The sequence below is a fragment of the Panthera uncia genome (assembly GCF_023721935.1).
Source record: "Panthera uncia isolate 11264 chromosome B3 unlocalized genomic scaffold, Puncia_PCG_1.0 HiC_scaffold_1, whole genome shotgun sequence".
Classification (NCBI taxonomy): Eukaryota; Metazoa; Chordata; class Mammalia; order Carnivora; family Felidae; genus Panthera; species Panthera uncia.
Window position 1 is genome coordinate 14781287 of NW_026057582.1, and position 22862 is coordinate 14804148.

General features: G+C 40.8%; 1 protein-coding gene across 3 annotated transcripts in view; it reads left to right on the forward strand.

The window, feature by feature from the left end:
• Positions 1-22862, forward strand: part of PTPN21 (protein tyrosine phosphatase non-receptor type 21) — an 86904-nt gene that overhangs the window by 32925 nt on the left and 31117 nt on the right. For all 3 annotated transcript variants that reach the window (XR_007453628.1, XM_049612366.1, XM_049612367.1), the window contains exons 4-10: positions 9413-9510; positions 11332-11399; positions 12212-12282; positions 14982-15069; positions 15453-15541; positions 19205-19292; positions 20208-20287. Coding sequence is in view for 2 of the 3 variants with exons in the window: in XM_049612366.1 (XP_049468323.1) it covers positions 9413-9510; positions 11332-11399; positions 12212-12282; positions 14982-15069; positions 15453-15541; positions 19205-19292; positions 20208-20287 (582 nt within the window). In the remaining variant the exon portion in view is untranslated. The remainder of the gene's footprint in view (positions 1-9412; positions 9511-11331; positions 11400-12211; positions 12283-14981; positions 15070-15452; positions 15542-19204; positions 19293-20207; positions 20288-22862) is intronic.

Below are 22862 nucleotides of genomic sequence, written 5' to 3' on the forward strand. Positions count from 1 at the left end.
GCAGATGTGCAGAGGGGTTCTTACAGTTCTTTGACTTCAGTAGCTATAGTCTGTAGATAGTTGGGAGGGGGAGCATGTCCAGGGTAGAAGAGGCCAGTAAGTTCACTTAGAAGGGACAGAGGCAGAGACGGAAGGTCATATTAAGGAGTGGGATGGAGGAACTGCATTTTTTTTCCTTGAATAAAAAACAAGGAATAAAATTTGGATTCATGAGTCTGCCTTTCAGAGTTCTCCAAAATCCGCTACTACCTTATCTTTTGAACCCCATTTTACATTACTTTTCAGCCGAGCTGGACTACTTCCAGTGCCCGGAACATGCCGCATGCCTTTTCATCTTTGGGTCCTAGATCTTCCTTATTTATGTAGTGGAATCCTATTTGTCTTCTGAATTTCAGTTCAAAAGGCACCTCCTCCATGAAGTTTCTGTGACCCTTGGCCTGGAATGAGCTTTTGGCTTTTCCAGACTGTCCTACAATTTGCTCGTACTTGTGTTAAGATGGCAGTTGTTACAGCCTTTCGTTATAGTTCTTTGTGTACATATCTTATCTTTTTCTTGGATTTTAAACCTGTAAGTTTTCTTTAGCTTTACCTTTCGCACAGTATCTAACACGGTACCCTGTACATAAGAACCTGGTACTGCCCTGTGTTTGTGTAATGTTCTCTCTGAGTACTGAGTTTGCCAGTTAATTTATCGGAAGAAGATATGAAACCTAAGAAGCAAGAATCAGGTACTAGGGATAATAAACATGCACTGACTGTAAAAGTGACCTGCGATAGGAATGTTGACGAGAGAAGTAGAAGCCAGGAGGAAAAACAGCAACTGATCAATGACTCACTTATTGAAACATTTAGTGAAAATGTAATATGGTATGATGTCAGAGCTCTGTGGGAGACGAGTATACAAGTGACTAGGCTTTAATCCTGCCCTGGAGGAGTGACTGGAGTCTGGAAGCAACAGCCCGTGTAAATAAACAATTACAGTATATTATGATGATAAATGCTTTCATTAAAACAGAAGATTCCTAGGGGTGGGGCACCAAGGAACTGGAGCAGGCAAGTAAAGAAGTTGACTTTTCACTTGACTTTAGAAGGAATTTTCCAGTTAGAGGGAATAGCTGGTGCAGAGTAGGGGAGAGAATGAAAGCCTCTGGTGCTTTCAGGAAATTTCAGATATGACCTAGAGAGGGGAGAGGAGATTTGAAAAATAGGAATGTCCTATTCATAAGGTCATGGTACAACGGGGAAAGACATTTTCGAATTTTTACAGAATGGAATGATGACATTAGTATTTTACCAACATCACCTGTCACGGAAGGTAGCTTAGAGGTGGCAAGACTATATAGTTAGGAGACCAGTTAGGAATGTATACGCCACAATCCAGACATTAGTCTAGAATGTGGACCTGAACAAAGGCATTAGCTGTAGGAAGGACTAAGGCCTGGTAGATTGAGTCAGTAGGAGTGCACATTGATTATGTATAGGAGAACCTGGTAGAGAAGTTGTACCAGTAAGGATTAAGTTTGGCAGCATGTGACCAAAAACCCTAAATATCTTTCACTTGTTAAATAAGTCCAGAGGTCAGCCATGCAGACCTTCTGCTGCTCCACAAAGTCTTCAGGGACCCATGCTCTTTCTCTCTTTCTGTACTGCCATCCTTGGTGTGTTCTTTCCATTCACTGGGAGATATCCTTGTCAAATAATTCTAGAGAAGTTCTAGCTATCACATTCGTATTCTGGCAGCAAAAGGGTAAAACTGGTTCTACCCTTAGCTGATTCATGTTGTTTTTTAAAAATTTTATTTATTTATTTTGAGAGAGAGAGAGAATGTGAGTGGGGAAGGGGCAGAGAGGTGGAGAAAGAGAGAGAGAGAGAGAGAGAGAGAGAGAGAGTCCCAAGCAGGCCACGTGCTGTCAGCGCAGAGCCCAATGTGGGCCTCAAACTCCTGAACCATGCAATCATGACCCTAGCAGAAATCAAGAGTCGGATGGATGCTTAACCGCCTGAGCCATCCAGGTGCCCTGATTCATGTGCCTTTAAGAGGCCTTTCTCAGTTCCTCAGTCACACTACACTAGCCACATTTTAAGTACTCAGTAGCCACATGTGGCTAAAGGCTACCATATTGGACAGCACAGATATACATCATCTTTATCACTGCAGAAATTTCTGTTAGACAACACTGCTCTAAATCTAACAGTTCACAGGAGAAATTGGAGAATAGATGAACATGTTAAATGACCCTACAAGAGTGCAATCAGATTAACCCAGAATGTAGGGAATTCTACTTGACACATCATACCATTTTGAATACAGATAACATGAAAATAAAGAGAAGGAGTTTTTCTTTTTAAAATTAAGAGAGATTTAGAAATGCAATCCAATTAGGGCACCTGGGTGGCTCAGTTGGTTGAGCGTCTGACTCTGATTTCGGCTCAGGTCGTGATCCCAGGGTCCTGGGATTGAGCCCTTGCATCAGGCTCTGCACTGAGTGTGGAGCCTGCTTGAGATTCTCTCTCTTTGTCCATCTCCCTGCTTGTGCTCTCTCTGTATCTCTAAAATAAAAATTAAAAAAAAAAAAAGTCAATTCAGTGCAATCTGTGAACCTGTTTAGATCCGTAGGGGCACCTGGGTGGCTGAGTGGGTTAAGTGTCTGAATAGGCTCACATCATGGTCTGGTGATTCATGGGTTTGAGCTCTGCGTTGGGCTCTGTGCTGACAGCTTAGAGCCTGGAGTCTGCTTCAGATTCTGTGTTTTCCTCTCTGCCCCTCCCCAACTCGTGCCCTGTCTGTTTCTCTCTCAAAAATACATAAACAAAAAAATTAAAAATAAAAAAAATAAAAATAAAAAAACTGTAAAAATACATTTTTGAGGGGCACCTGGCTAGCTCAGTTGGTAGAGCATGCAACTCTTGATCTCAGGATTGTAAGTTCAAGCCCCATGTTGGATGTAGAGATTACTTAAGTAAAATCTTCAAAAATATGTTTTTGAAGCAATCACAAAAATTGTGGACTGGATATTGGGTAGCTTTAAGGCACTATTGCTCATTTTGTTGGTTATGTTAAAAATGTGGTGTTGTTTTTTTTTTTAAAGCTTATCTTTTAGGAATATGTACTAAAGTACCTGTAGGTGCTATGATATATCTGGGATTTGATTTAAAGCACTTGGGTGGGGAAGGGGAGAATGTAGAGGAAACAGTATGGATAAAGTGATGATTGAGGCTGCATGATAAGGATGTGTGGGTTTACTGGGACTTGTTTTCTGTATATGTGTTTCAGAATTTCCATAATAAAACTTAAAAATGCCATTACCTACACGTTAGCCTTCTAATACTAGCCTAAGAAAAACAAATGAAGGAAATAAATAAACCTAAAATAAATGTGGGTGGGGAGGGCACCTGGTGGCCCGGTTGGTTGAGTACCTCAACTCTTGATTTCGGCTCAGGTCATGATCTCACAGGTCGTGAGTTTGAGCCCTGCATCGGGCTCAAGGCAGATGGTGCGGAGTCTGCCTGGAATTCTTTCCCTCTCTCTGCCCCTGCTCCGCTTGTGCATGCGCATGTGCTCTTTCTCTCAGATAAACTTTAAGATAAACTCTCAAAGTAAACTTTAAAAAAAAGGTGAAGGAAAAGACTGCCTCTTTATATACTGAAATATCTGTTGGGCAAAATGGGGCAACCTAATTTATTATAATTGTTTCATGTAATATTTCTTGTATAAAAGTATTTTATATTAGAAAGTTGATAAGTGCATAAGATTGAGATGAAACGTCTATTTTAATTAGTATTTTGGCTTTGGGCAAATTTATAGAACACTTGTTTAGAATTAAGATGTGCACTTTCTTTAATTCAGAACTGTTTGTAAGGAATAAAAGTTTGCATGTTACATTTTATTACTGTGTTTTTTTTAATTATTCTTTTTGCAGTAAATACTGAAAGAAGAGATTTGTAAATCATCCTTAGCCTCACCAGCATATTATAATTTTAACAAAAAGTGTTAATAGAAGTGGTAATAACCTTTGAAGTAAAATTTCTTGGTCCTTTCCTTTTAAGTAAATACTTAAATATATACATACATGCATACATAGACACACATATATATGGGTATATACATATATATGCATATGTACACATATGCACACACTGCTTGCTTCCATTAAAGGATTCTAAGGACAATACGATGAAAGATAATAGTAAAAGCAACCACTTACCTTTCTTACTATATGTCAGGCACTGTCCCAAGTACTTTATACTTAATCATTCACTTCCTCTGCACAACAAATCTTACAGAGTAGGTATTATTATCCATTTTGTAGATGAGGAAACTAAGGCACAGAAAGGCTAAATAAATATCTTGCCCAAGGTCATGCTGCCAGTATGTGGTGGAACTGAGATTTAAACTCAATCAGGCTGACTTCTCAGTCCTTGCTCTCAACCATAGTATTCATATGGACTCTAATATTAAAAAAAAAACAAAAAACAAAAAACTAAAGAAGTAGGATAAAAATACTAGGAAAATTCTTCACTGGAGATTTGTGACAGTCAAAAACACGCACTTTGGGGTCATTCTGACCGAGATTCAAACTCCGACTCAGCCTACCTTTGCGGTATTATTTAATCTCTGCATATTATTTAATCTCTGAGCTTCAGCTGTGCCTGAGTACAAGGTGGCTGTTATTAAACAGGTAGAGCAAGTGGTTAGGAAGGGAAGGAGAGGGGAAGCAGTGACTGGCTGTGCCTGGAGTTTAGCTCTGAGCTCCATGGCAGTCAAGGCAAAAGAAGGAATTATCTGAGTTCCGTCATCCATCATCTGATAAAACAAAACAGAACAAAACAAAACATATCAGTTTGCAAACATGACAGATTTTCTTGGTATATCATTCAAAAGGAAATTTTCAGGTGGGATTTTGTGTAGAAGACATTGAACCAGCAATGAACAATTTAGAGCGACTGTGGAGGAATCGACTCTTAAAATAGAAAAGTGTGACACAAGGCAAAAAAATGTGTGCCTTTCTGTGGAAGACTAAGCTAATTTGGTGCAGGTGTGTTGCTTTCCAGCGATTTGGTTTTAAGGAAAGCACCTGGAGTATTTAGAGTGGGGTATGTGGCTGGCATGTTCAATAGATAGACTTCTCTAAATACAATCTTCTTTAAATAGGCTTCGGAATGGAGCTGCCTAGTAGAAGGTTTGCAGTTTTCTTCTTTGACAAGATCCCAGAGCTACCAGCGTTCTGTTTGTCCGTTGAAGGAAATCTGTGGGTGCTGCTACTTACCACTAGCAGGTGGACGGGATAAGGTGGATCTAAATTCTTATCTGAATGGATGGTGTTTTTTGTAACAAAGAATGGAGACCTCACAGCTAGCTAAAATAAAAGTGGATGATGTTAGGAAACATATGAAGTGATTAAAGGGGTGGGCTCTGAGGGGAATTCAAACGTGACCAGGTTGCATTCACAGATGCCAAACCCGGAAGAGATTCTGGATTCAAGATGGCTCTATAGACTATACTGGCAGGGAGTTGGTGTATCTTCATTCAACATTGTATTCCCAGCATCTAGAACAATACTTGGCGCATAGTAGGCCCTCGTAATTACCAGTGAAATGAATAAATCAAAGGAAAGCAGCATAAATCTTCACTGTAGAGCTTTATCAAAATGGAGTAGTGGTTATAGATGAAATAACTGTTAATTGGCTTCATATGCTCAACCTTGTGAATGGGCGATAGTACTCTTACTGGTGATAATTTATTTTATTTTACTTATTTAAAGTCTACTTATTTTGAGGGAGAGAGAGTGGGAGAGGCAGAGGAGGGGCAAAGAGAGAGGGAGAGAGAGAATCCCAATCAGGTTCTGACTCAGGGCTCTGTCCCAAGAATCATGAGATCATGATCTGAGGCTGAAATCAGGAGTCAGATGCTTAACCAACTGAGGCACCCAGGTGCCCCTTTATTGGTGATAAGTTAAAGCCACAGGTTATGACTTGCCCTTGTTCATTCAAACTCCTACATTGGGGAGCTGGAATTTAACCTAGGTCTGCTTGACTAAAGCTTGTGCTGGTAACTAGTGCCCTGCATATTGAAAGTGTAAACAGAAGTAAACCCACATTACAAGAGTATTAAGAAAGCATCATAGCAGCTATTCAGCTATTCTTTTGGGGATTTCTTCAAAATATTTTAATATAAGCCTGGTCTGAAATACCAGGAAGCATTTTCTTTTGGCTTTACTTTCTAGGGTAGGGAACTTCCATCAGAATAAGTAACTTCTACCAAAGTCTTATCTTACCAGGTTACTAGTCAGGGTTCTTATTTTTTAATTTTTATTTATATTATTATTTTTAATTTACAACCAAGTTAACGTATAGATAATAATGATTTCAGGAATAGACTTTTGTGATTCATCACTTACATAGAGCACCCATTGCTCATCCCAACAAGTGTCCTCCTTAATGCCCCTTGCCCATTTAGCCCATCCCCCCACCCAAAACCCCTCCAGCAACCCTCAGTTTGTTCTCTGTATTTAAGAGTCTCTTATGGTTTGTCCTCTTCCCTTATTTTATATTATTTTTGTTTCCCTTCCTTTATGTTCATCTGTTTTGTATCTTAAATTCCACATGAGTGAAGTCACATGATATTTGTCATTCTCTGACTGACTTATTTCGCTTAGCATAAACACTCTAGTTCCATCCATGTTGTTGCAAATGGCAAGATTTCATTACTTTTTTTTTTTTTTAACGTTTATTTATTTTTGGGACAGAGAGAGACAGAGCATGAACAGGGGAGGGGCAGAGAGAGAGGGAGACACACAGAATCGGAAGCAGGCTCCAGGCTCTGAGCCATCAGCCCAGAGCCCGACGCGGGGCTCGAACTCACGGACTGTGAGATCGTGACCTGAGCTGAAGTCAGCCGCTTAACCAACTGAGCCACCCAGGCGCCCCTCATTACTTTTTTTAATTATTTTTTTTAACGTTTATTAATTTTTGAGAGAGACAGAGACAGAGACAGAGAGTGAGTAAAGGAGGAAACGGAGTGGGGGAGACAGAAGCTGAAGTAGGGTCCAGGCTCTGAGCTGTCAGCACAGAGCCCAACGTGGGGCTCGAACTCACAGACCGTGAGATCATGACCTGAGCTGAAGTCGAATGCTTAACTGACTGAGCCACCCAGGTGCCCCAAGATTCCATTATTTTTGATCACCGAATAATATTCCATTATGTGTGTGTGTATACACTGCACACACACACACACGTATGTATACACACATATGTATACATACATACATGTATGCATGTGTGTGTATACATATACATATACATAAACGTATGTGTACACACACACACACACACGCACGCACACACACCCTGCTGCTTCTTTATCCATTCATCAGTTGATGGATATTTGGGCTCTTTCTATACTTTGGCTATTGTCAGTAGTGTTGCTATAAACGTTGGGGTGTGTGCGCTCCTTTGAAACAGCAGTCCTATATTCTTTGGATAAATATGTAGTAGTGCAATTGCTGGGTCGTAGGGTAGTTCTATTTTTAATTTTTTGAGGAACCTCCCTACTGTTTTCCAGAGTGGCAGCACCAGTTTGCATTCCCACCAGCAGTGCAAAAGGTTCCTCTTTCTCTGCATCCTCGCCAACATCTGTTGTTGCCCGAGTTGTTAATTTTAGCCATTCTGACAGGTGTGAGGTGGTATCTCATTGTGGTTTTTGATTTGTATTTCCCTGATGATGAATGATTGTTGAGCATGTTTTCATGTGTCTCTTAGCCATCTTGATGTCTTCTTTGGAAAAGTGTTTATTCATGTCTTTTGCCCTCTCTTCACTGGATTATTTGTTTTTTGTTTGTTGAGTTTGATAAGTTCTTTATAGATTTTAGATACTAACCCTTTATCTGATATGTCATTTGTAAATATCTTCTCCCATTCCATCAGTTGCCTTTTTGTCTTGCTGATTATTTCTTTCTCTGTGCAGCTCTTTATCTTGATGAGGTCCCAATTGTTCATTTTTACTTTTGTTTCCCTTGCCTTTGAAGACATGTCAAGTAAGAAGTTGCTGTGGCCAAGGGGCACCTACCTGCATAGCTCAGTCAGCTAAGCGTCTGACTTTGGCATAGGTCATGATCTCCTAGCTTGTGGGTTTGAACCCTGCATCAGGCTCTCTGCTGTCAGCACAGAGACCGCTTCGGATCCTCTGTCCCCCTCTGTCTCTGCCCTTCCCCTTGGTTCTCTCTCTCTCTCTCTCTCTCTCTCTCAATAAATAATTTTTAAAAACTTAAAAAAAAAAGTTTTTGCAGCCGAGGTCAAAGATGTTGTTGCCTGTCTTCTCCTCTAGGATTTTGATGGCTTCCTGCCTTACGTTTAGGTCTTTCATCCATTTTGAGTTTATTTTTGTGTATGGTGTAAGAGAGTGGTCCAGGTTCATTTTTCTGCATGTTGCTGTGCAGTTTTCCCAACACAATTTGCCGAGGAGACTGTCTTTTTCCATTGGATATTCTTTCCTGCTTTGTCAAAGATTAGTTGGCCATATGTTTGTGGGTCCATTTCTGGGTTCTCTATTCTGTTCCATTGATTTATGTGTCTGTTTTTGTGCCAGTACCATACTGTCTTGATGATGACAGCTTTGTAATACAGCTTGAAGTCTGGGATTGTGATGCCTCCAGCTTTGGTGTTATTTTTCAGGATTGCTTTGGCTATTTGGGGTCTTTCCTGGTTCCATACAAATTTTAGGATTGTTTGTTCTACCTCTGTGAAGAATGCTGGTGTTATTTTGATAGAGATTGCATTGGATATGTAGATTGCTTTGTGTAGTATTGACATTTTAACAATATTTGTTCTTCATATCCAGGAGCATGGAATCTTTTTCCATTTTTTTGTGTCTTTTTCAATTTCTTTCATAAGCTTTCTATAGTTTTCATTGTGTAGGTTTTTCACCTGTCTGGTTGGGTTTATTCCTAGGTATTTTATGGTTTTTGGTGTAATTGTAAATGGGATTGATTTCTTGATTTCTCTTTCTGACTAGTTAAGGTTTTTAAAGTAATGATTGGTCATGGATTCTCCGTTTCTCCAACTAAACAGAACAAAACTTAGGAACTGTTTTACAGGGCATTGGAAAGGCGACCAGTCATCTGAGTGGTTGTAGCTTTGAAATAACTACAGTTAAGGATAAGTGATTCAACAAATTGATTACATTGTGTGTGTGTGTGTGTGTGTGTGTGTGCGCGCGCGCGCGTGCATACAGGCACGTATATGTATCTGTAGGTGCAGATATGGTCAAGGACATTCTTGTCATTTTTTGAAACCATCTGGGGTTAAGGTTTTCTTTGACTAGTTTTTGCTCTTCTACCAAATTATTGTAAAATGTATTGTGTCTCAATTGGAGGTAATATTGATACTGACTTTTTTTAATTGACATTTTTTATAGGTACCAGTATTATCTGCAGCTGAAGAAAGATATCTTGGAAGGAAACATTCCTTGTACATTAGAACAAGCAATTCAGCTAGCCGGCTTAGCTGTTCAAGGTAAATAATGGCAATCGATGATGTAATGGATATATCAGATTGAAATGTATGTTGTAACAGGGACGCCTGACTGGCTCAGTCAGTGGAGCATGTGACTCTTGATCTAAGGGTTGTAATTTTGAGCCCCACATTAGGTGTGGAGATAACTTAAAAAAAAAATCTTTAAAAAAATGTGTGTTATAACAAAAACAACAAAGGATTCTTAAAATAACTGACTTCCTATAGTGGTGTTAGTGAAATTAGTTTTCTTGCAGGAAAAAATAAATTTGGATACCTTTCATGAAATATGAGACTTCTGGAGGTGAAGCATGTTAGCCTATGTCAACAGAGCAACCAAAAACAGAGAAAACACACACACACACACAACATGTAATATGCTGTGTATTCCTCCAGTGCAAGGACTTGATCTGTAGCTAGCTAATATTTTAGGAAGAAAGATCAGGCAAACAGTGAGGTTGATGAAGTTATATTAACGCTTATACTTTTAGCAGACGTCATTTATTTGGTTTCTTAAGCAGTTGTCCTGGATTATAGAGCATTGTCAATCATAACAGATAAAGCTTTGCATTTCGTAAGTGTTTTTGGATTGTGTCATTCTGTTCTGTTTCCCATGTCTAATCAACATGTATTTACATGCATGTATATATTTTGGGAAGACTTCTGATGGGTCATTATTTCAAATGATAATTGGCATTAATTTTGGGAATTGAAACTTAACCAGAAGAATCTTTAATAAAGTTCCTTCAGATATTAGAAGGTATGGAGACATATATCATTTCTAGACAAACAAATGCCTGATACACATGGAGCCATATTCCTTTTCAAGGTACTTTGAATCTTCCTAAATATCATCTTTGGCTTTAAGAGTTAGTTTTTCATGGGTCGCCTGGGTGGCTCAGTTGGTTGTGTGTCCAGCTTCGGCTCAGGTCATGATCTCACAGGTCGTGAGTTCGAGCCCTGCGTCGGGCTCTGTGCTGACAGCTCAGAGCCTGGGGCCTGCTTCAGATTCTATGTCTCCCTCTCTCTCTCTCTTTCTGTCCCTTCCCTGCTTGTGCTCTGTCTCTCTCTGTCTCAAAATTAAATAAACATTAAAAAAAAAAGTTAGAAAGGTTTTCATAAGGTCTTTGCAGAACTATCATTTTTTTTTTTAACAATTAAAAATTCCTAAAGCAGACACATCTTGCTGTAACATGTTCAAGTGATCTAATTTCATTTCCTAGAGGTGATCACTGGTATAAACAGTTTGGTTTCTTTCTGATATCTTCCAGTGCATAAGTAAGCACACGTGATTACAGGGTAGCTTTTGTTTGTTATTCATAAAAATGAGATCATGATACATTTAGTTTGTAACTTATTTTTTCCCTTTATTTGTAGGTATTTTTCCAAGTTTAAGACACATGAATCTACCTAATATATATATTATATTAAATAATAAATAATATATATATTTTTAATGTTTCATTTATTATTTTTGAGAGAGAGAGACAGAGCATGAGCAGGGGAGGGGCAGAGAGAGAGGGAGACACAGAATCTACAACAGGCTCCACGCTCTGAGCTGTCAGCACAGAGCTCAACGCGGGGCTCAAACTCACAAACTGTGAGCTCGTGACCTGAGCCAAAGTCAGACAGTTAACCAAGTGAGCCACCCCATTAATATTTTTAAAAAGACTTTTTAAAACATATACTGTATAGCAGCTGTAAGGCACATTTGACTTCTAAGTCATAAGCATACCATCTATCTACTGCATATTGCATTTGGTTGTACATGTTTTTCTTTGCAAATTAAACATAACTAATGTGAATATTTGTCATTTTGCACAGCCGATTTCGGTGACTTTGATCAATATGAATCCCAGGACTTCCTTCAGAAATTTGCCTTGTTTCCTGTGGTAAGACTTCTTTCAACATTGGGCTTTTTATAAATAGTTTATTTCCACATCCTTTAATAATCCCCAAAACAAAGTCCATATGGTGGATTTACTGGGCTGGAATAGTGTTTAAAAAAATCAATTGCCTCATAAACAACTCAAGTGGAAGTGCTTTCCTTTGTAGTCTTACTGGTCGTTGTAAACCCACAGAAATGGAAGGGGTGCAGTCACTGGGCTGCAGCCAGAGAGATTTGTTTTGTGTTTGGGTGTGAGTCTAAGAGAGGGATTCACTTCCAACTTCTGAGGAACCCCACGGAGGTTTTGCTTTTAACCGAAGGCTCGAAACCTCTCAGTTATGTGGGAATGAATTTGGCTTCTCAGCAGCAGTGTAAAAAGTAGATGGCAAGAAGACACTGCTGTCTGCTTTTTAAAGTCACTACTGATGTGATTGACAGGAAAACCACATTGGAACAACTACGGGAGGTGTTATGATGCTCTTCTGAGTGTCTACACAGCCAGCCAGGGAACACACAAGATGTTGTCGTTGTGCCGGACTCAGAACTGGCTGATGGGTGATGTTGCCAACCTGAAATAACTCAGCTGAGACCTTCTCCGGGATGAACTGAGAAGGCGGGGCGGGTGTTTTGGCTCCTGAGCAAAAGCTACTTCATTCCTTAGAAGGATCTTGATCACATACTTAAGCAAATCTCCCGCATGCTGATACTAGTCTGAATTTTGCCTGCTAGTGACAGGAGTCACTAACAGGAACGGTGATTCCTCTGAAGAAATTTCGGTGGCTTGTTTACATACTTACTGCAGTGTATTTTCTTCAGGGGTGGTTACAAGATGAAAAAGTATTGGAAGAAGCAACCCAAAAAGTGGCCTTACTGCATCAGAAATACAGGTAACACTAAGAGATAAGAAATGGAAATCGTGTGGAAGCAAAGCCAGGTTGACTATGATATATGTATTGACACAGTTAAAACTTGGAGCTTTCGTGCTGCTGCAGCCACTACTTCTGCTCTGGGGAGCCAGCGTTCCATTGCACTCAGTGTGCCAAGTGCTGTTCTAATCACTTCCCCGTGTTAATTCATTTACTGTCCATGGTTATCAGTGAGGAAGCTGAGAACATTGAAACAGCCAGTCACTGAAGGGTGCCACTTCTTTACTCCATATAGTAAAGGTTTCGGTGGTGACCTAGTCTCACGTGGGTTAATGCAAGATTAGGGAGACTTGTTTCCTATTGTGATGCAGCCCGTGTAGAGTTACCCCCCAGTATACCTTTGGAAACTGTATCTCTGTCTTCTGGGCAATCTGTACCATGAGCTGTGTTTCTTGCCCTGGCCCATGCATGTGGGTAAATAATGGCCTCATTTGGTAGTGAACCTGTATGTGTTCTGTGTAAGAAAAATCCTCCCCCATGGGGCACTTGGGTGGCTCAGTCGGTTAAGTGTCTGACTTCGGCTCAGGTCATGATCTTGCAGTTCGTGAGTTCTGGCCCCACATCTGGCTCTGACAGCTCAGAGCCTGGGTTGTGCTCTGGATTCTGTGTCTCCCTTTCTCTCTGCCCCCACTCACGCTCTGTCTCTGTCTCAAAAATAAACATTAAAAAAATTAAAAAAAAAAAAAAAAAAAGAAAAAGAAAAAGAAAAAAATCCTCCCCTGGAGAATGCTAGGTCTTACTCTCAACCGAATGCTACATAGTTCCAGGTATGTTAGATAACATTACGCTCTTATAACCGCTCTTTAAGGTAAATGATATTCTGTTTTTACAGACTGAAAAAACCAAGCTCAAAAAGAGTAAATAACTTGCCCAAAGTTACATGTGGTAGAGACGGGATTTGAACCCAGGTGTATCTAATTATAACCTATTGTTCATCCCTTCCCATTAAAAATAACCTTTTGCCTTTAGTCTCTTCCCACTCAAATCCATAGAGTTGCTCACTAGAGACCAATCTTCTTTTAAAAAAATTTTTTTTTTTTAAATATTTATTTACTTTTGAGAGGCAGAGAGAGAGAGACAGTGAGCAGGGGCAGGCGAGGGGCAGAGAGAGAGGGAGAGACGCAGAACTCAGTGGGCTCCAGGCTCTGTGCTGTCAGCACAGAGTCTAATGCCGGGCTTGAACTCATAAACTGAGATCATGACCTGAGCTGAAGTCAGACGCTTAACCAACTGAGCCACCCAGGCACCCCAAGATCAATCTTCTTAAAACACCACTTTTCATCTCTCCTCCTTGCTTTCCCAAGTGCTCATGAGTCTTTTCTGGCTTTCCACTAGCCTGAGTTCATTAGCCTTGGGATTAAGGACTTGGTCACGTCCTGCCTTTCTGGCTTCACTTTTTGCTGTCCCAAATAAACCTTTTCTTTTCTGCCAGCATAATTCATCCCTCAGGCACTTATCACCCTATCTTTTGTTACTTTCATGTACTCATTTGTGCATCTTTTTTTTAAAAATTTTTTTTAATCTTTATTTATTTTTGAGAGACAGAGACAGAGAGAGAGAGACAGAGTGCGAGCGGAGGAGGAGCAGAGAGAGGGAGACACAGAATCCCAAGCAGGCTGCACAGAGCCTGATGCGGGGCTCGAACTCCCAAATCGTGAGATCATGACCTGAGCCGAAGTCGGACGCTTAACCGACTGAGACACCCAGGCGCCCCTTGTTTGTGCATCTTTTTAAAAGATAGTTTAGTACTATTATTCTGTATGAGGCTGGATGCTGTGGCATGAAGATAAATAGAACAATTAGCTGCCATCAAAGGATGTATTCCCTGCTTTGGAGTCTTAAGGGGTGGGCATTGGAATAGTAATTATAAACTAACAATGTGATATGAGTGCAGTGGGGGAGGTGTGCATAGAATGTGGTGGGTCTGCATGGATGGAGCAGGGGCATCTGATTTAGACTCAGGGATATCACAGCAGGTGACAAAGGAGTGATACGTAGGCTGACTCTTGAAAGCTATTAGGGATTGATCAGGTGCACAGGTGAGTGACAGTTGTGCCAGGAAGACGGATCAGCATGTGCAGAGGCCAGCATGAGAGAACATCATGGCTTGGTTGCAGGGTGGGATGCCTTATGGATGCTGGAAGAACAGCAGATGAGGCTGGGGCGGGGGGACAAGCCTCCATGCAGTTGAGAACCTTCTTTACCCACACTGCCTTCCTGCCCACCCTTGTAACTCTGCCCCCAGAAAAGGATTACCATCTTCTAACCCTTACCATCTTCTAACACTTATCGCTTGGCATTTAGCACACGATGCTTAGTATTGCCTGATATTTTGGATAATAAGCAGTTACTTAGTGGTTTCAAATGAATTCCAGCTTTCAGTGAAGACTTTTTAGGGAGTTTGACTCCCCACGTGCCCCTGGCCTGCCCGAAGTACAGGGATGGGATCTTTATAACCCTCAGCGTTCAGCAGAGTGCTGTGCGTGTAGTTGACTTTCAATCGATGTTGATGGATCGGTTGAAGTAATTTCTGGTATGCTTAAAAATTTGAAATGTTTGTAAATATCTTATGCCAAATTGATTATGTAGTTTTTTAGCAACGCCTCCTCCCCACCCCCATTTTTGGTTCTGTGATCAACCTCACGTCTTTTGGGTTGCAGAAGGCTCACGGCTCCTGATGCTGAAATGCTGTACATGCAGGAGGTAGAGAGGATGGACGGCTATGGAGAAGAGAGCTACCCCGCAAAAGTGAGTATGGCATGAAGGCTGGGGCTCTCCCAGTCCATCTCAGGAGCTCAGAGGACAGTGGGGAGGCCTGGGGACACCCTGTGGTGCAGAGGTGGGAGGCATGGGAAAGTCTGGAAACTGGAAAGCTGAGGTCCTGTGACCAAAATTTCTTAGTAAAACACACTCCTGTTTTGTAATTTGTTCTTTGAAATGCTCTTGAAAATGGGTTCTTTGAGGAGCCCGGTTTGTCCTCTTTTCATACCTATTTGACAAGGTGATTCCTTTAAACCTTTCAGACTTTGCCCTCCATGTAGGTCTTCTGAGCATCTGCTAAGCTGGGTTCATTGTCACAGTTCTCATGCACCTGCTGCCCAAATGCTTCTTTCTGTGCTTTCTCCTTTCAGGATAGCCAAGGCAGTGACATATCCATTGGAGCATGTCTTGAAGGCATCTTCGTGAAACACAAGAATGGAAGGCCTCCTGTGATATTTAGGTACTTTGCTTACATCCTGTGCACTTTTCTGCGGCTCCTCTTGGTGATAGTTTTTAGTACATGTACTAGTAATAGTGCCCACAAATCCCACCCTGGGTCTCATTAGGAAATGGAAATATGCCCCTCCTAGAATAAAATAACACCTGACTGCATTGGTTCTTTTATAAGCCACTTTCTTCAAAACCAAATGTGTGGAAAACAGTGCTTATAATAATGGCCTACTTATGAAATGCTTAAAGGTGGGTGACCCTTTTCTTACCAAATGGAGGCTGTTCTTTGTTTTGATGTGAGTTTTTAATTTCAGCTCTAGATTCTAGGACTGTCTTTTTGTGGAAAATCTGGGCCTTTCTCTGATTCTAGCCATGCACTAAAATTCCTAAAATACTAGCATCTAAGCAAATTTCTTTCTTTCTTTTATTTATTTATTTATTTATTTATTTATTTATTTATTTATTTTTGGTTAAGCAAAGTTCAGTTACTTTTTATAATGTTCATTTTTTTCCTGATTATAAAAATGTGATGCTATTCATTTGTGGAAATCTTAGGAGGTTTATAGCGAGAGGATCTATAGCAATGTGCTAAATAGTGGCCAACTTCAAACAATGAAATTGCAGGTGGTTTAAATTTCCCTTTCAGTATTCTGTATTTGAATTTATATCTTGAAGATAGCCAATTAGACCATGTTATTCAATCCCTGCCTTTTCATTCCTTAAAATTCATATCCTAGAAAATCCAAAGTGTCATTTCATAGAAATAGTTCCAGTATTATTCAGAGATTCTATTTTCTATTTACTTTGATTCTGTTTTTTTGGGTTTTTTTTTTGTTTTTTGTTTTTTTACTTTGATTCTATTCTTGACGAAAATTTAAAAGTTTATATTGTGTTTGCAGAGCAGTAAAACATTATATCAGTTATCAGTTTTGGTTCTGGGTTCCTTTGTGTTTACTATTTACTGAGTGCTTGTCATGAGCCAGGTTCTGTGCTGAGTGCTCTCTGTGTATTTTGTCATGTGATCTTTACAACTCTGAGCAGATGGTACTACCACCACTTTCCACATGGTTTAATTGAGCCTTAGAAAAATGGAGTGATTTGTCTAAGGTCACCCAATTATAAACTCGCGTAACCAAGAACTCAGATTCTCCACAGATTAACCACTGTGTTAAATGGCCTCTTTTATTTTTATTATTTATTTATTTATTTAAATTTTTATTAATTTTTTTAATTTACATCCAAGTTAGTTAGCATATAATGCAACAATGATTTCAGGAGTAGATTCCTTAATGTCCCTTACCCAGTTAGCCCATCCCCCCCCCCCCCACAACCCCTCCAGTAACCCTCTGTTTGTTCTCCATGTTTAAGAGTCTCTTATGTTTTTGTCCCCCTCCCTGGTTATATTATGTTTGCTTTCCTTCCCTATGTTCATCTGTTTTGTATCTTAAAGTCCTCACATGAGTGAAGTTATATGATATTTGTCTTTCTCTGACGAATTTTGCTTAGCATATTACCCTCTAGTTCCATCCATGTAGTTGCAAATGGCAAGATTTCATTCTTTTTGATTGCCGAGTAATACTCCATTGTGTATATATACCACATCTTCTTTATCCACTCATCCATCGATGGATATTTGGGCTCTTTCCATACTTTGGCTATTGTTGATAGTGCTGCTATAAACATTGGGGTGCATGTGCCCCTTCGAAACAGCACACCTGTATCCCTTAGATAAATACCTAGTAGTGCAGTTGCTGGGTCGTAGGGTAGTTCTATTTTTAATTTTTTGAGGAACCTCCATACTGTTTTCCAGAATGGCTGCATCAGTCTGCATTCCCAGCAACAGTGCAAAAGAGATCCTCTTTCTCCGCATCCTCAAATGGCTTCTTTTATTAAAAGAAACTTAATTCCCCACTATTCAAGCTCTCTAAAAACCATTCTGTTTCTTTTTGAGAACTAGGTTTTCCTTTGAAGATTTTTTTCTCTCTAAGCTGACATTCCTTCCTTCATTTCCTTTACTTTCCTTATTTTCCTTTACTACTGCCTTTTGGGCTCTGAATTCTCCATGGTGATTTTGACCATGGAGAGTGTACCCAGTGTGGGGAGCATAAACCCACTCCCAGACTGTACTGCCCTCGGTCCAGCAGCACTCCCCTTTGGCAATTGCTCTCATGGCCCTAAGTTGCTCATTTAAGTCTTCTAAGTGTGAGTCAGAGGGCAGAAAAGGATCTGGACTGCACCAGCAAGGCAGGACTCTGACAGTGCCCGAAGGGCCCTATGAAAACTGGAGGCCTCCAGCCAGCTTCTTTTATCTCACTGGGTACGAATTTTTAAAATAGCCTTCTTTAATAATGATGCTGATAATCTTTAGGTTTAACAATTAAACACTGAATCACAAAAAATTAATTTTATTTATTTAAATAAATTTAAGATAGAGTATCTAGGTGGCCCAGTCGTAAAGCATCTGACTTCAGCTCAGTTGCTGAGCTGATGGTGATCTCATAGTTCATGAGTTTGAGTCCCACATTGGGTGAGCTTGAGCCCCGTTTCTCTCTCTCTCTCTCTCTCTCTCTCTCTCTCTCTCTCTCTCTTTTTCTCTGCCCCTCTTGGATTCTCTCTTTCCCTCTATTTCTCACTCACTTGCGCCTTCTGTCTCTCAAAAAAAATAATATATTTAAGATAAATAAATCTAATGTAATGGAGAAGGATGAAGAGAGGTAAAATTTTTCTTTCAGATCCATTTTTCCCTTTTATAAAATTATATGTTATGTAATAAAATATTAATATATAAAATCTAAACTTGGTAAAATACAGTTAGCAAATACAGGATCAGAGTTTGAAACCTGATGAACACACCCGGAGTAGTTCACTCTTGGGGTTCCTGGCATTTGACCTTTGTTTCACCCTGAAGCTTTTCAGAGCACCCCTCCTCCACCTTTGTGCCTTGTTTACCTGAAAAACTTAATGGTACTTGCTTATGTCTATGTTCTCTCTCTCATCCCCACCCTCCAACTGTGTTTCTTTGAGGGAAGCACCGTACCTTACTGATCTTAGTATCCCTGGGACCTAACACAATTTCGGGCATTGTTACAATGGATGTTTGTTGAATGAATGAAGGAGGCATTGGCAACCAGCTCAGAGAGGCCTCTTTGATCAAACTAATCTGGCAAACGAGGATAGACAGATCTTAATGGTTTTTTTTTTTCAACTTTTTTTTTTTTTTTTTTTTTTTTTTTTTTTTTTTTTTTTTTTTTTGGGACAGAGAGAGACAGAGCATGAACGGGGGAGGGGCAGAGAGAGAGAGGGAGACACAGAATCGGAAACAGGCTCCAGGCTCCGAGCCATCAGCCCAGAGCCTGATGCGGGGCTCGAACTCACAGACCGCGAGATCGTGACCTGGCTGAAGTCGGACGCTTAACCGACTGCGCCACCCAGGCGCCCCAGATCTTAATGTTTTTAAGTACTGTTTGCCTTCACCTAGTCTACATGTATTTACTTTTTGCAACTAGCTGTTGTCACTTCAACGAGAAGATGCATGCCAGCTGATTAAAACAACTGTTTTCTTTTTAAGACGATTAACAAATATTAACTTACACATCAAGCTCGAGAAGGAAAAATCCTATGTTCCATCTTCTAGTGACACTGACATTGCTGTTTTCTATTTATTATTTTGTAGGTGGCATGATATTGCTCACATGTCCCACAATAAGTCCTTTTTTGCATTAGAGCTGGCCAGTAAAGAGGAGACCATCCAGTTTCAAACTGTGAGTAAACACTAGGAATCTGGAACGTTTTCCCTAGAAGTTAACAAGTTAGCATTTCATTGTGCATGTTTGGGGAGGGAGGTGGCATTAAAATTATATTTGGGGCACCTTGGTGGCTCAGTTGGTTGAGTGTCTGACTTCGGCTCAGGTCATGATTTCATGGTTCGTGAGTTTGAGGCCCCGCATTGGGCTGTCCACACAGAGCCTGGTTCAGATCCTCTGTCCCCCTCCCTTTCTGTCCCTCCCCTGCGCATGCTCGCTCTCACTCTCTCTCTCTCAAAAATAAATAAACATTAAAAAAAATAAAATTGTAATATTTAGTACTTTTATAAAACATAAAATATTAATAACATTTTGCATAATAGCACTTGGCAAAAAGTAGTTGCTCAGTAAATATTGTTGAATGAATGAGTCCTTGAATAAATACTATCTGGTATGGTGATTTTTAAAGTAAACTAAAGGGACTAAATAGGAGAGAAAGTAAGTACTAACATCTTAATTTCCATTGCTAAGTGAATGCCTCTGTAGAAATATTATTTCACAGTTAATTGCTTTTGCTCTCTTGACAAAGGCAGTGTTGAGTCACCAAGTCAAATGCTTTTTTTTAAATTGTCTTTGAGTATCTATTTGTCAAAATACAAGTTGATATTTTCATAATTTTTAAAATTTCTAAGTCATCTGAAACTGTTCAGTGTAAGAGTCATACCCTTAGAACATTTTTTTTGTTTTTGGTCTTCCTAATTTAAATCCTAATTAGAGCCTTCATATGATAGGCGCAGCATTAGAAAATGAAAGAGTCGGTGTGTTTGAAAGAGTCGGGATATTATATCCCCCAGTCATGTCTTGTTCTCCGACAAACTCTGTATCAAGTTGTAAATGTGTTTTCATTTACTTTATGCATATTTCATTTGCTAGGAAGACATGGAAACCGCAAAATACGTGTGGAGACTCTGTGTTGCGCGACACAAATTCTACAGACTAAATCAATGCAGCCTGTGAGTACATCCTGTTCATGGAAATTGTAGAAAATAATGAGGTTAGGAGTTTTCATCTTGAGCTGTATCGTGTCATTTAGAAAGGAAAATTTTGTAGAAAATAACAGTTTTAGGACCTAAACTGCGTGTTAAAATAGTTCTCAAAAATATTGTTTCATTTATCTTTGGATGTCTTCTAATAACTACAGATATATGCCTCTAAGATTTTCTTCACCTATTTACTAGAATCACTGATTCTTGAAATTTAAAAAGAGAATTTTTTTTATTGGCATTTTGAGTAATTATTTAGCTTGTCAAGCCGTTTGGAGAATATATACCTTCTCTTCCTAAGGAATATTTTTCTTGGCCACATGGGCTTCCCCTGTTCTGCTGGATCATTCCCATAAGCATACAAACATGCTATAATATTGCATCTCTTAAAACACTTGACCTTCATTCCACACGCCATCCGTCCATGGCTCCATATCTCCGCTCTCCTATATAGCAAATTTCTTCAAAGGAGTTGTATAGACTTGTTTTCTCTCCTTCTTTCTGCCCTGCCTCCCCTAGCTGCCACACACTGACACTGCTTGTCACGGTGACAGTGACCTTCATCCCATGGTCCTGTCAGGACCACAGAAGTTCTTTCACTGGACCACTCAGCAGCACTTAACCTCTGGCCACCCCTTCCCTTCTGCACTCTGCTCCTCCTTGGCTGCCAAGACCCCACCCTCTCCTGCTTTTCCTCTTTCTGGGCCGTTTCTTCTCAGTCACCTTTGCTGGTGTAATCCTCAGACCTCTTTCCCACCTATGCTCGTTCTCCAGGGGATTCACCTTGTGTCAGGCTTACAGATTGCATCTGTCTGCTGGAACTGCCTCCGATTTTATTTCTAGCTCAGTCCTCTCCCTGAGCACAGCCAACTGCCTACTTGATGTCTGCCCTTGGTGACTTAAGAGGCATCCCAGATTTGCTGTGTCTAAAACAAAACTCTTGACATGCTCTTTCTCTTCCTTCCATGCTCCCAAATCTGCCTCTTCCTTACCCTTTCGCATTCGATAAGTGGCAACACTCCATATTCACCCCGTTGCCCAAGCCCCAAACCTACGTAATTCCCACTTGATTTTTGTTTATTTCATCCCACACCCAATACATCAGCAAGCTGTGCCTTCAAAATATATCTGAAATGAGGGGCGCCTGGGTGGCGCAGTCGGTTAAGCGTCCGACTTCAGCCAGGTCACGATCTCGCGGTCCGTGAGTTCGAGCCCCGCGTCAGGCTCTGGGCTGATGGCTCGGAGCCTGGAGCCTGTTTCCGATTCTGTGTCTCCCTCTCTCTCTGCCCCTCCCCCGTTCATGCTCTGTCTCTCTCTGTCCCAAAAATAAATAAAAAACGTTGAAAAAAAAAATTAAAAAAAAATATATATCTGAAATGTGACTTTGACCACCTCCTCCACTAACAACTCAGTGCCAGGCCATCAGTGTTTCTAATCTAGAATACTGCAGTAGCCTTCTGATACCCTCCTTGTTTCTGTACCTGCCGTGCCTATAGCCTGCTTTCCATAAGTCAGCCAGACTGGTCTTAGTTTAATATGGGTCAGATCCTATCACTCTTCTTAAAACCCTACACTGGAATTTCATCATACTTGAAAGCACAAAGCTGTCCACGATCTGGTCCTTGCCTGGTTCCTGCTTTATTTCCTACACACCCTCCTCCTGCTCACCCTTTCCCAGCCACACTAGTGTCCTTTCTGGTCTGTGAACATGTTCTGCCCTTAGAGATGCTGTGCTTGCCCCTTCCTCTGCCTGAAATGCTTTTCCTTTGCATGCCTCATTCTCCCACTACATTAGTTGTCTGATCAGAGGAGGCCCTCTTCATAGAGGCTGACCGTAGCTGCCCTGGGGACCCCTTCCCTGCCTACCTATCTCTCTGTATCCCCTTGCCCTATTTGATTCTTCATCATAGTACTTAGTACCACCTGAATTTGTATATCTGCTTGTTTACTTGTTCTCAGCAGGTAAGCGCCACAGCAGCACAGAGCTCTCTTATTAACCCCTGTGTTCCCAGTGCTGAATAAGGGGCTGGCCCACAGCAGGCCTTGATGAATTTGTTGAAGGAATCTATAGAAATGCACGTTAAGAGGTCTGATTTGGGATGCCTGTGGTGCCGTAGGGGCCTTTCGGAGAAAGGGTACCTAACTCAGAACTGCCAACATAGGAAAGGCTTCTCAGCAGAGTGACCTCTAAACTGAGACTTGGAAGGTTTTGCTTCATCTCCACAAGCTTTCTCAATGCTGTCCTTTTTCCCCTGTCCCATTGTAGCTGCCTCTCATCTGGCTCTCGGGCCCATCTCCCCTGGCTCCAGCCAGTTTTCTGGATGGATGAGCAAAAGGTGTAGCACTTCTCCCAAAGTTATAGCTCAGAACCGCATCTGAGCCTGTCTCTTCCCCCCGCTTCCTTAGCTACAACATTAAGCACAAGACTCCTGTGATCCTCCTCTGGGCTCATCTGCCCTTGATCCTGGCCCTGGTGCCCATAGCTCCTACAATGCTGATGCCTCTTGCAGCCCCAGGCCTTGCTGGAATGCACTCTTTCTCCCCT